Raw genomic sequence first — 14,059 nt, forward strand, 5'->3', positions numbered from 1 at the left:
CAAGAGGAATAAACCAACCATGCTCACTCCCACCACCTCTCCTATCTTTTGTCTCTGCAACCAGGCCCACTGTCTGCCCCCAGAGTTCTAGTTTCAGATTTGTTACTGCTGTTACTGGTAAATGCCTTCATGCAGGGATGGGGGAACAACATAAACTTGTCCCAGAGCACTACAGGTTGGACCTCTCTGGTCTGGCACCTATTGGACATGACCGATCCCGAATGAGGGAATTTGCTGTGGCTGCTGCATCCCTGGCCCTGGTCCCACTATTTTTGGTTTCCAACAGCTGCTGTGGCTGCTGGGTGTCCAGCCCCAACCCTGCTATCATGGTTGCCAAGGCTGCTGCAATTGCCACATCCCCGGCCATGCTACTGGGGCTGCTATAGCCCCTGCTGTGCTTCTGGGGCTCAGGAGCTGGTCCTAGCCACAGCCCTGCTGGGCTCCAAGCCACCAGCCCTCTTGCCACTGAGGCTCCCAGGCAGGACTCTCTGGTCCAGGAACACCCGTGCTCCTGCTGGGCCATGGATGTTGTTGGATGAGGGAGTCACGGTTTTGGGAGGTCCAGCCTGTACATGAAAGTCATGTCATTTTAGTGCTTGATACAGGAATTGCAAAACAGCGACTATATAAACAGCTGGTCCATGAGCTCAGGCTGCAAGGCTATAAAACTACAGCGTATCTGTCGAGGTATGGGCAGGAGCCTGAGCTCTGTGACCCTGTGATGGGCGAGGGTCCCCGAGCCTGGGCTTCAGACCAAACAAACCTGGATGTCCACCTGCAATTCTATAACCCAGCACACTAAGCCCTGTGAGCCTGAGTCAGATGACACGAGCCATTTACTGCATTGTGAACATACCCTTAGGGTTAGCATAGTGACCATATGTTTTTTAAAAAAATGCATTTTGGGATAACCATTTTCTATTCTTTTGCACTCTAACTCAACCTGAAGTTATGGGTTTCATACAGACTGGATGAAATTCCATGGTTTATGTTTTGCAGGAGGACAGACTAAATTATCGTAATGTTCACTTCTGCCTTTAAGATCTATACACTTATAATCTTTACTTTAGGCTTAGTGGATAAGGTTTGTATACTAGGGGTCAGATTCTGATCCGCTTAATCACAGGGAATAACATCTTATTATGTAAGTACTCAACACCAAAATTAGTAGAGCTACCTGAAGAGTACGGTGCTACTCAGTGTAGGGTAGTAGCACCTAGTGCTATTTAAACTAATGTGCATTCTGTATTAAATTAATGGAGAGGAATGGAGCTAATGATTACTAGAGCACACAATAAAACCAGACATCGCCACACCTGCTCCATACACTTGTTAAGCATATGTTCTGAAATTTGTGATGTGGGCCCATCTCTCTAAAGGAGAGAGAGGGAGATTGCCTTTTCTGCAGAAGAGATGGGAAATATTTGTACAGCTTATTTTTTCTACACTTCCCATGGTTTCTTTACAAATGTGGACTTCCTGTGTTCACTGAAAACTATAGAAAGAAAAGATTTACCCACTGTATAAAAATAAGAAGTTTGTTCCCATTTCATGTGTAACCCCAGTTTTCCAGGTAAATGCTTCTGACCAGCTCACTCTGCTTAAGAAAAATTCAGGAAGACCATAAAGAAAAAAAAATATATTTTTCAAGTTCATACTGAAAGTAAAAGGAAGTAATATACTTAATGGAATACAAACAGCTTTTGCAAACACAGAGGACATCTAGTGACCAAAGCTAGTAGTTACTTGTTTAGCATTAACAACACAGTCTATCATCAGAGATCCAGTTTTCCATGATAACCCCCCCCCCCCCCAAAAAAAATTCTCTGGTAAAAAAAACATTATAATCAAATTTTTTCCATGATTAAAATGAATAGCTGATTTTTTGTTTCACTAGCCACAACATATATAGGTATCACTTGAACAAGGTGACCATAACACATCCTGTTTTGACCAAGATAGTCTCCCTTTTTAAGCACTGTCCCAGATATCCTGACTTTTGGGGCAAAACTGAACAAGAGCAAATGGGGCAAATGCCCAGTTTTCCCAAATAGTGGGGCACTGCTGAAGGGTGAGGGGAGCAGCACAGAGAAACATTTGGTGGGGGGTTGGGCTGTCAGTTCCAGCCTGGGGGAGCTCAGGCCAGCACTGTGTAGTGTCCTGTTTTCACTTTGGGAAATATGATCACCCTAACTTTCAGTAAAATTTAAATAATGTTTTCATTTTTTTTTACAAAATATAAAAACTAAAGATTCTTTGTAAAAATGCAAATCCTGTGTTTTTCCTCACAGCAATCAGATTTCTAGAACCCCTGTTTATTATTCAGAAACAATTCCTTTTGTTTGCTATTTATGGACATGGTCATTAAGAGTGCATCTACACTCTACCATTATTTCCAGAAAACTAGTGTTATTTTGAAATAACAATGTGAGCATTTACATAGCCAGGGCTCGACAATCTATATAATCTACTCGCCCATGGTGATTACATCCCAGAAGAGTGATGTTTGGGTGATCTGCGCATGTGCAGAATGCCACACAGCGCAGCTGGCGAGAGGTGCTCGCCGCGACTCAGCTTGCCCTGTACATAGCCATTCCATTATTTCGAAATAATTTTGAAATAACAGACAGTTTATTCCGAAATCTGTAAACCTCATTCTACGAGGAATAATGCCTATTCCGAAATAGCTATTTTGACAGAAGGCATGTATAGATGCTCTACTGTTGGTATTTCAGAATAGACCCTCACCAGGGCCGTTCTAAGGATACGTCTAGACTACATGCCTCTGTCGCCAGAGACATGTAGATTAGGCTACCAGACATAGGAAAAAGAAGCGGCGATTATTTAAACCTGGGTATGCAAACCTGGGTGGTCAACAAATACCTTTGATGTCGATACCCGCGCATCCAGACTATTGCGCTGAGCCGACAAACAGCTGATCAGCTGTTTGTCGGCTCAGCGCGGCAATGTAAATTTAAATGAAGCGGCGATTATTTAAATCACCGCTTCATTTTCCTATGTCTGGCAGCCTAATCTACATGCCTCTGGTGACAGAGGCATGTAGTCTAGACGTACCCTAAGTTATTCCTCCCAAGTGCCTCTTGAGGCTTTAAACTAAGATAGCACATCTACATTAGGGAAGCCTGCCTCAGACTAATTTTGAGTCTTCCCTGCAGTGTAGACATGATATTTTGAAATAAGCTGTTTTGGAATAACTATTCCGGAATAGCTTATTTTGAAATAGCCATGCAGTGTAGACGTACTGTAATACTGAAATATAACATAGTAACGTCTAGCTGTATATTAATTTAAGGTTGCACTTTTCCCTACCACCTTTCCCCTCAGAAAAAAAACAAAAACACATGTTGGATTCCAAAAATTGCTGTCCTTGTGTTATGCTCTAAAAAATTCAACATCTCCTTGTAGTGATTTTGTTAAGGACATCATATTAAATGTGACTTGACTTTTTGTTGAATATTGTAGTTCTGTGCATGTCACAAAAGAACACTGCTATATAGCCACATATCCTAGGTATGCATAGCGATAGTGTACATAAACTGCTACTTTCCTCTCAAAAACTATTGAGTTCTTATACTTATTTCTACCAGGACTTTATCCTTCCATGTTTATTGAAAGTAGGCTAAACACTAAATAGTTGCTTTAAAAAGTTTACAATTTATAGAAGATAATAATTAGCAGTAGTATTAGCTGTCCAGCCTTATACACCTATGACATTTTTTTAATTCAGGTGCTTAGTATCTGGAACAAGTATTCATATTTAGGCACCTAATAAATTACTGTTTTCAGAAGTGAGGCTCTTATTTAATCAGTGGGAATTGCTCAGTGTCAGCCTTATCTGAAAATCAATAAAATTAATGGAAAGACTTCAAAGCTTCGATGAACTTTGGATTGGGGACCCGAACTTTGGAAATTAAAATTGGAAAATGTTGGTCCTAGAACTTGGTTTTAAGGGGAGGGCATGGAGTTCTGGATGTTTAACCCCTCTGAAAACCAGGCCTGCAATATCTGAAGTTGGGAAACTGAAAACAGAAGCATCCAAACAAACTATTTGTGTAAAACTAAGTCTTCGTCAGTGTAACACCAACAAAACAAGGAATCCCAGATTCCTGGCTCTCAACACTGTTCTATAGCCACTGGACAATAATGTGCAATGTGGGGCTGGTGCATGCAGGGTGCGGGGCTGGCGAGTGGATTTCGCCGTGGTTTGTCGAGCCCTGATCGTGACTAACAAACATATTACAGGCTGAACTTCCCTGCTCCAGCACCCTTGGGACCGGAGTGGTCCCGAAAAAGAAAATTTGCCAGACCAGGGGAGGTCAGGCATTTGGACTCTCCCAGGGCTCCTCTCCTGGCTACTGCCCCAGCAGGATCTGGTAGCCTGACCTCCTCTGGCCCAACTGCCTGGCTCTGCTGCCCACAGCCTGCTCATGGGGCTCTGCTCCCTGCCCCCAGCTCTGCGCATGGTGGAAGCTGCTCCCTGCTCCTGGCCCCGCGTGCGGTGGCCGCTGCTCTTGGGTCCCTGCCTCTGGCTCTGCTCCCGGGATTCCCCATGGGAGGTGGGGACAGGGAACCCCAGGAACAGCTGCCGCCCCACACAGGGTCAGGGAACCTCAGGAGCAGCTGCTATCCTGTGCAGGGTTGGAGTTGGGGAACTCTGAGAGCAGCTGTACAATAGCTGCTCCTGGGGCTCTCTACCCACACGTCACTGCCCCTGCAGGCTGCTGCCAACCAGACTGGCTCCTTTCCCAGCCACACTCAACCTCCTGCCAGACCATGGAGTCCTGGCCAAGAGAGGTTCAACTTGTACTGAGAGGATGGATCTGAATTTACATGTTTAACTTACATTATTATAAATGTTTTCCAGTGACAATGATATTTTTCTTTACATATTTAAGCCAAGATAATTTAGCAAAATATCAATTACATGTTCCACAAAAAGGAGGAAAATTGTTACAAAATGTTGATTTTGTAGAGGACAAGAAATCATAGAAGTAGAAAAGAACAAGAAAAAGAATACTGAATACATTAAAATATATTCGGGGAAAAATAACCAGGTTAAAAGAAAAATTTGACATTGATAGTCAATAAAAGACCCATATTCCTCAATCTCAATGTGCAACATTTGGAAACAATCATTCCTCTGCAATATTGTCTGCATATTTTTACATCAACATGATATCTAGATACCATTATCATGATGTTATTGAAAAAGTCACCAGATGGCACTCTTACACATATTCTTAATGATAGAAATGTAGCCGTGTTAGTCTGGGGTAGCTGAAGCAAAATGCAGGACAATGTAGCACTTTAAAGACTAACAAGATGGTTTATTAGATGATGAGCTTTCATGGGCCAGACCCACTTCCTCAGATCAAATAGTGGAAGAAAATAGTCACAACCATATATACCAAAGGATACAATTAAAAAAAATGAACAAATATGAAAAGGACAAATCACATTTCAGAACAGGAGCGGGATGCGGGGGAGGGGGGAAAGGAAGGAAGGTAAGTGTCTGTGAATTGATGATATTAGAGGTGGGGAGAGTGGGATGTTTGTGAGCTAATGGTATTAGAGGTGATAACTGGGGAAGCTATCTTGGTAATGGGTAAGATAGTTTGAGTGTTTGTTCATTCCTTCTCGGAGAGTGTCGAATTTTAACATGAATGACAGTTCAGAGGATTCCCTTTCAAGTGCAGATGTAAAAGGTCTTTGTAGCAGAATGCAGGTGGTTAAGTCATTGAGAGAGTGTCCTTTCTGGTTAAAATGGCAAGAAACTGTTTTTTCTTTGTGATCTTGTCTGATATCTGTTTTGTGGGCATTAATCCTTTGGCGAAGTGTCTGAGATGTTTGTCCAATGTACATAGCAGATGGACATTTTCGGCACATGATAGCATAAATTATATTTCTGGATGCGCAGGAATATGTGTTCTTGATCTTATAACTCACTTGGTTAGGTCCAATAATGATATCGGCAGAATGAATATGTGGACAAAGCTGGCAACGGGGTTTGTTGCAAGGGAAGGTACCAGGGTTGGTATTAGTGTGGTATGTCCTGTGGTTGTTGGTAAGAATCATCTTGAGGTTAGGTGGTTGTCTATAGGAGACTGTGGGTCTGTCTCCCAGAGCCTCTTGGAGTATGGTATCCTGTTCCAGTATAGGCTGTAGTTTATTGATAATGTGTTGGACAGGTTTAAGTTGGGGGTTGTAGGTGATGACAAGTGGTGTTCTATTGTTGGTTTTCTTGGGTCTGTCTTGAAGTAGATGGTTTCTAGGTATTCGTCTGGCTTTTTCAATTTGCTTTTTTATTTCTCTGGGTGGGTAGTTGAGGTTTATAAATGCTTGGTAGAGATCCTGAAGCTTCTGGTCTCTGTCAGTGGGATTAGAGCAGATGCGGTTGTATCGAAGGGCTTGGCTATAGATGATGGATCGTGTGGTGTGTTCTGGATGGGAGCTGGAAGCATGTAGATAACTGTATGAGTCGGTGGGTTTTCTGTAGAGAGTGGTGTCTAATTTTCCATTGTTGATTTGTACTGTGGTGTCCAGGAAGTGGATCTCTCGTGTAGAATGGTCCAGGCTGAGTTTGATGGTGGGGTATAGGTTGTTGAAATCTCTGTGGAATATCTCCAGTGTTTCTTGACCATGCGTCAAGATCATAAAGATGTCATCGATGTACCGTAGGTAGAGAAGGGGCGAAAGGGGACTAGAGTTAAGGAAACGTTGTTCTAGGTCAGCCATAAAGATGTTAGCATACTGTGGGGCCATGCGTGTACCCATGGCTGTGCCGCTGATCTGGAGGTATAAGTTGTTCTCAAACTGGAAATAATTGTGGGTGAGAACAAAGTTACATAGGTCGCTATCAGGTTGGCAGTAGTGTCCTCTGGGATAGTGTTTCTAATTGCTTGTAATCAGTCTTCATGTGGGATGTTGGTATATAGAGCTTCTACATCCATGGTGGCAAGGATGGTGTTATTGGGGAGGTTATCGATGTTTTGTAGTTTCCTTAGGAAGTCAGTAGTCTCGGAGATAGCTGGGGGTGTTGGTTGCGAAGGGTTTGTGAAGAGAGTCTACATAGCTGGATAGACCAGTAGTGAGCGTGCCAATACCAGAGATGATGGGATGTCCGGGGTGCCCAGGTTTATGGATTTGGGAAGCAGATAGAACAATCCTGGTCAGGGGTCAGAAGGTGTTTCTGTGTGGATTTGTTCCCGAGTAGCTGTGGGGAGGCTTTTAAGGAGACAGTGTAGTTTCTTTTGGTATTCCAAGGTGGGATCAGAGGGGAGAGGTTTGTAAACACTTACCTTCCTTCCTTCCCCCCCCCCCTACATCCCCCTCCTGTTCTGAAATGTGATTTGTCCTTTTCATATGTGTTCATTTTTTTTAAATTGTATCCTTTGGTATATATGATTGTGACTATTTTCTTCCACTATTTGATCTGAGGAAGTGGGTCTGGCCCATGAAAGCTCATCATCTAATAAACCATCTTGTTAGTCTTTAACGTGCTACATTGTCCTGCATTTTGCTTCACATATTCTTAAGACATTATTTTTCAGATCATGTGGGCATGTTCAGGTTTTGAGAAAAATACTGTATTATTGTTATCATAATTTTCTTTTGAAGTAGCTGTTGCAAACAGCAGGTTCTGCCTTGGTCTAACTACCATCAGTTCTTGAGCAGAGTAACTGCCTGAGAAAAGGGCATTTGTGAAAGAATAATTTGCCTGCGTACTGTCTGACCATCTCTGTTTAAGGCCTGGTGTATACAGTGTAAATAAAATAAACGATAATAAGAAAATACCCAGACTCCAAATCACTCGTTTTTCCTTGATAGGAAATCAACCTGCAGTGCCCTAATATCTGCTACAAAAGGAGTGACAATATTAAGCAGATGTACAGCATGATATCTGCCCTAATGATTATATCCAACAGACTATATACTTGGTGAAACATAATAATTACTGAGGTGGAGAGGTGCTTCTACTTTATTTATCTTTCTTTCTCCAAACTAATTCATCTATAGAACTGTAAGTTAATGAAAAAAGAAGCTTCTCCTTAACTTCTTTTTCTCCTGATGTGTTTATTAGACCAGTTTCAGGAACAACTGTATCACAGGAAGTCTAATTTGGATATTTCAAAAACATGAATAAAAGGGGGTAAGAGAAAAATGAATCAAAAAATCTGAAATAGCATCAGATTTCTCAAAGATGGCAAAAGTCTATTCTGAATTTCTAGGTTAGGGCCTATGTTAGTCCTGTTTTATATTACTGCAGCTACATTAAAATGAGTAGCCCTGTTCAACACCAGATTGGAGGAGAGCAAGGGAGACTAAAGTTTTAGTGTTCTGGGAAGAATTCATGCATAGGTTAGGCTGCAGGTGCAGGGTATGATTTAACACAAATGTGAAGGGTAAAGTAGTAGAAATGTAGCCGTGTTAGTCTGGTGTAGCTGAAGCAAAATGCAGGACTATGTAGCACTTTAAAGACTAACAAGATGGTTTATTAGATGATGAGCTTTCGTGGGCCAGACCCACTTCCTCAGATTAAGTAGTGGAGGAAAATAGTTACAACCATATATACCAAAGGACACAATTAAAAAAATGAACACATATGAAAAGGACAAATCACATTTCAGAACAGAAGGGGGATGCGGGGGGGGGAAGGAAGGAAGGTAAGTTTCTGAATTAATGATATTAGAGTGGGGAAAGTTAGATGTCTGTGAGCTAATGGTATTAGAGGTGATAATTGGGGAAGCTATCCTGGTAATGGGTAAGATAGTTGGGGTCTTTTGAAGGGTAAAGTTTGTCATACTGTAGAAGACAATCCTACTAGCAAAATCTCCCATCATTTTGTACCTGCTGCTGTCGCTACATTTTGAGTATCCAGACAGAAGGGTCCTTTAAATTGGCTCAACTGATCCACTATGTCGAAGCAAAAACACGCTCCTCTCTGTTTAGGCGGCTAACAACTGATTTCCTTTATTGATCAGTAAAGCAAAGTGAGCCAAACGTGGTCCCAGCAAAGCCGGGCCCAGTAAAGCTGCTAATACAATCAATCCTAGTATCTTTATACCCTTAGCCAAACACTCTGATGTCAGGGCATCCAATTACAGAAATCCTCAATTAAATTTGGAAAAACAAAGCCTTATCAACAAGATGGCGGACAGGTATGAGGGAGTACATCTCCTGTCCCAACCAGCCCAATTAACACATACCAATAGCCCATCCTGTAGGCCTCTTCTCACGGGGTGACAGAAAGTTCACTCTGGTCTACGTGCTTGAGAGAAAAGCTGAAATGGTTTCTGATATACAAGATGGCTTCTAGCTAAATAGGAAAATGGTTTCTACAGCTTCTACAACTACAATGGTTGTCTGTCCTGTGTCTCTAATGGGCTTTGGTGTGCTCAGTGAGCCAAGTAGTGAAAACCTTCTGGTGCCTAAAACCTAACAATATCACTTGTGCAACAGACCTTAACTCTGGTCCCTCCATCCAGGACAAGGAAAATCCTACTTCCTTTCTTGTTCAAGACTGGGATTTTGGGCCTTTTTTCTTCTTTTTGAAAAAGTAGTTATAGTAAAAGAAAGGTAAAAGAGGAAACATACTGAGCAGTTCTTGTGTAGCAAGGTTTTGTAGTTCGAACATTGCCAAGAGTAATTACATCTACACTGGCGTTGTCCAGGTCTTCGACATTCTCTGCTCCAATACAGCCACTGTTTGGACAAAAAGGAAAACCAAACACATATACATTTTACATAAGACAGCTGGCAGAGACAGCTGACATATTTCAAGCTCTGTATCACAAGAAAATACATGGAGATGAGCAATCCTTTGTGTAGTAACGTCCCAAGATTAAAACAAACATGCATTGAACTAGCAGCATATAATTAATGACAACTCTACCACATATGTGCAATGATCAGTTTCGACAAAGCTGGAAGTAACGTGAGAAACGTCTGTCATCCCTATTTTCTTCTTTGACTTTTATTAGGGGGCTGTGCCCCCTGCTTGCTATATTCATCAACCCCCTTCTCAGCTGTGGTGGGCCTGGGACCAAGGTCACCCAGCCCTGGCTCTTGCCCACCTCCCACCACCACCGGGGAGGGTCCAAGGCCATACTGGCCCTGGCTCTTCCCTCCTGCCTCCGGTCACTGAGCAGGGCTGGGCCCAAACCGTGCCATGCCCGTCTTTTCTCCTGGCCAGCAGAAGAGGGCGGGCCCAGCTTTCTCCCCAGCTACCAGGAAGGTCTGGGCCCAAGCTGCGACAGGCTCAGCTCTCCACCTCTCCACACTGCCCTGGCTGCTGGGAAGAAAAGCCATAGGTAGCCCCAGAGCTCCATGTGGGCCCTGGGAAGGGCCAGGTTGGGAGTGGGTGGGGCTTTGGGGCTTGGAGTGGGGGGTGATGTGATGATGTCACTCTGTTGTCCCACCGGACATTTTTTTAATATGAAGAGAGAGTGCCATAGTAAAGTATGATGCCTTTGAGATGAAGACTTAGTGGAGCCTCATTCTCAATTCACGCTATAGTAAATGAGGAGTAATTACAGTGAGGTCAGAGGAGTTACCCATGAGTAAGTAGAGGAATTTCAAACCTTGCATTAGGAAGATGAGACAAATTGGCTAATTACATGAAATCAAAACTGTAAAATACATAATGTTTCTCAATCTTTACTTACGTGTAGAGAGGGATATGCTGAGTTCGAGAGCTTGGGCTTACACTGTTACGGATAAAATACAAGATACATCAATTACATCTTTTTTCTAATAAACTAATATAACTGTTGCTAAGCAACCTTTTTATGCACCAAATGAGAAAAATAAGTAGCAAATGACATAGAGACCTATTTTTGATTGCTTACTTTAGTGGCAGAGGGGCAAGCCAAAGTTTTGATTTCAGAATGATGGGGGGATCGAAACATCGAAAGATCCTTTATTGCTCATTTTTTGAGGAATACAGGATCTTTTGAAATGGGGCGTCGAAACTGCTGGGTTTTTTCGAAAAGCCCTGTTTCGAAAAAAAGTGGCGGTCACCACTATGCAAATGAAGTGCGGGATATTTAAATCCCCGCTTAATTTGCACTTTCGATGTGTTTAATTTACATCCCTCTGCTGACAGAGGGGTGTAGCTTAGACACACCCTGACTGACGATGCTTTTGAAAAACTTATGGTACGTCTAGACTACATGCCTCTGTCGCCAGAGGCATGTAGATTAGGCTACCAGACATAGGAAAATGAAGCGGCGATTTAAATAATCGCCGCTTCATTTAAATTTACATGGCTGCCGCGCTGAGCCGACAAACAGCTGATCAGCTGTTTGTCGGCTCAGCGCGATAGTCTGGACGCGTGGGTGTCGACATCAAAGGTATTTGTCGACCATCCAGGTATACCTCATTCCAGGAGGCATACCTGGGTGGTCGACAAATACCTTTGATGTCGACACCCGCGTGTCCAGACTATCGTGCTGAGCCGACAAACAGCTAATCAGCTGTTTGTCGGATCAGCGCGGCAGCCATGTAAATTTAAATGAAGCGGCGATTATTTAAATCGCCGCTTCATTTTACTATGTCGGGTAGCCTAATCTACATGCCTCTGGTGACAGAGGCATGTAGTCTAGACGTACCCTACGTTGCTCTTCAGAAAGAAGCTCAAATCCCACTGACTAGGAGATGTGCCAATGTAACACCAGGTTTGCATTTGCTCTGTCATGCTCTGTCCCCCTTGTTCTCATCCATCACATTTGGACTTTGCTGTCCTTCTCTTTTCACTCTGCTCGCCTGTCTTTCCCTCTCTCGGGCACACTCTCCAGACATCTGTTTAATCTGCCTCTGGCTCATCTCCTACCTCCTCTTTATCTGTCCTTGGCTCACTCCTCTTTCCCTACTGTTCAGCTGAAATGCATTCTGAGATCATTTCTAACACTATACAAAAAGGACTAAGCCTTGGATTTTGTAAACATATACTACAAGTAAAATCTCTACAATAATAAAACTGCATCTGTTCAATGAAAAAAGTCAGAGGTGCAGCTATTATAGAATAATTAACCTCTGGGAACCTCTCTAGCTATTTGCCAACTTTCTAATCCCATAAAACTGAACGCCCTGGCTCCACCCCCCTTCCTGAGGCCCTGCTCACTACATTCTGCCTCCCCTAGTGGCTCGCTGTCTCCCACCCTCATACGCCTTCACTAGGCTGGAGCAGAGGGTTGACGTGTGGGAGGGTGTAAGGTCTCTAAACGGAGGTGCCAGATGGGATGGGGCCAGAAACGAGAGGGATGTTAGATAGAGGGTAACAGAATAGTCAAGTAACAGCATGAATTCTTAGCGGTTAGTCAACTATTTTATAGTCCATGAGGGGGGAGGGGACGGGGGGGGGGGCAGCCAGCAGCCAGTGTGCTCCAGCCCCACTCCTGAGGAGCCCACTGCAACTCTGCACTGCTGCCTCTAATATCAGAACTGGTCAATGGGAACTGGCCAATGGGAGTGCAGAGCTAGTGTTTGGGGTGAAGACAGCGTGCAGATCCCCAAGGTTCTCCTGCCTAGAAATCGGACCTTCTGGCTGTTTCTGGGGCTCAGTGCATTACCACAACTGGTGGGGACTAGACTGCGTTGGTTCTGCAGCACTGCTGAACAGATTTTTCATGACATGGTGATGTCTGGAGCCACCAGGGTCCTTTTCTACCTGGTGCTCCCGTGAAAAACCGGATATCTGTTCATCCTAAATCTGTGCAACTATCTTTGAAAAAGGAACTATAATATACACATAGAGAGATCCATAAAGGAAGCACGGTGATTAAGACAATGAAATATATTTTAAAAGAAACTTACAAATTAATTGGTTTTTGCGGTGAAGTAAAGGATCTTGTTTGAAATCTATCCCAGAGTCCTCCAACAACCTAGAATCACAAAGTATTTCTTGACACATGAGTTCTGTGTTACACAATATCTTCTAATGTGATAAGCTGGATACATTTTTGTTTCCTGATCTTGAAATCAGATCTGGCGTGTACAGATCCAGTTGCAGGACTGGGCTTTAGTTTCCTAAATATCATTTTACAATCAAAAATACAGTATAGCATCTAGAACACAAGATATAGTGTTTTTATCCTTTTTAAAAAAGATACCTAAGTAAATTTAATAGACAACATGCCAAGTTGGAAGTATCACCCAACTAGGTTGAGGGCAGTCTAGCCTAGTGGTCAAAATCAGAGCCATAGTCTGTCTTCAGGACCAAAGCCAAGGGTCAAAGACAAAAGGAAGAAACTTATTACTAGAGCTGGAGTCATTCTTCAGGAGCCAGAGCCCAGGGTCAAACTGGAGGTCAGGAACTGGAACAAGCAGATTAGGCCAGGAGGGGTACAAGAGAGGAGCAGGACAGAGACAGAACTGAGTACAAGGCAGGAGCAGCAGGAAAAAAACAGGTGCCATGGTGGGCAGTGTCCCCTCTAATTTTTCCCACCCTGGAGCAGAATGAATTTTCATAGGTGCACTGGTGTGGAGGTGATGTGTGATAAAGAAGTGGTTTGTGACACATCCCTTTCATATTGGTGCACATAAAGATCATGTGGTCGGAGTGGGGTCAAGAGGTTCTGAGTGTGGGAGGGCTGAGGCAGAGGGCTGGGGTGCAAGAGGGCTTCAACTGGGGTGCAGGCTCTAGGGTGGGGCTGGGGTTCAGGGACTCAGGGCTGATACGGAGGTTGGGGTGCAAAGGCTCTGGCTGGGGATGCAGGTTCTGAGGTGGAGCTGGGGATGAGGGGTTACAGGAGGGGGGACTCCAGGTCTGGGAAGGGCTCAGAGCTGAGGGTTGGTGTTTGGGATGCAAGAGGGAGGTTCAAGCTCTGGGCTGGGGGTGTGGCTTTGGGATGGGGCCATGGATGAGAGCTTTGGAGCACAGGATGGGGCTCAAGGCTGGGAGGGGGGACTCAGCATAGGACAGGAGGTTGGGGCTCAGGCTTACCTGGGCAGCCTCCTGCTGGGAACAGGGAGAAGGGACTCCCCTTCCCTCAACCATGTCAGCACGGTGCTCAGTGCCAGTGGGAACGGGCTCCTGTTT

At 43.8% G+C, this 14,059-nt stretch overlaps 1 protein-coding gene across 1 annotated transcript in view; it reads right to left on the reverse strand.

Moving 5' to 3' along the window:
• SPMIP7 (sperm microtubule inner protein 7) overlaps nucleotides 1-14,059 on the reverse strand; it is a 49,121-nt gene that overhangs the window by 18,086 nt on the left and 16,976 nt on the right. Inside the window, exons 5-7 of the mRNA XM_006136376.4 lie at nucleotides 12,835-12,902; nucleotides 10,686-10,727; nucleotides 9,616-9,723 (exon numbers count right to left, since the gene is read on the reverse strand). Of these exons, the coding sequence (XP_006136438.1) occupies nucleotides 9,616-9,723; nucleotides 10,686-10,727; nucleotides 12,835-12,902 (218 nt within the window). The remainder of the gene's footprint in view (nucleotides 1-9,615; nucleotides 9,724-10,685; nucleotides 10,728-12,834; nucleotides 12,903-14,059) is intronic.

The sequence above is a fragment of the Pelodiscus sinensis genome, chromosome 2, assembly GCF_052426305.1.
Source record: "Pelodiscus sinensis isolate ZL-2025 chromosome 2, ASM5242630v1, whole genome shotgun sequence".
In the NCBI taxonomy this organism is placed as follows: domain Eukaryota; kingdom Metazoa; phylum Chordata; order Testudines; family Trionychidae; genus Pelodiscus; species Pelodiscus sinensis.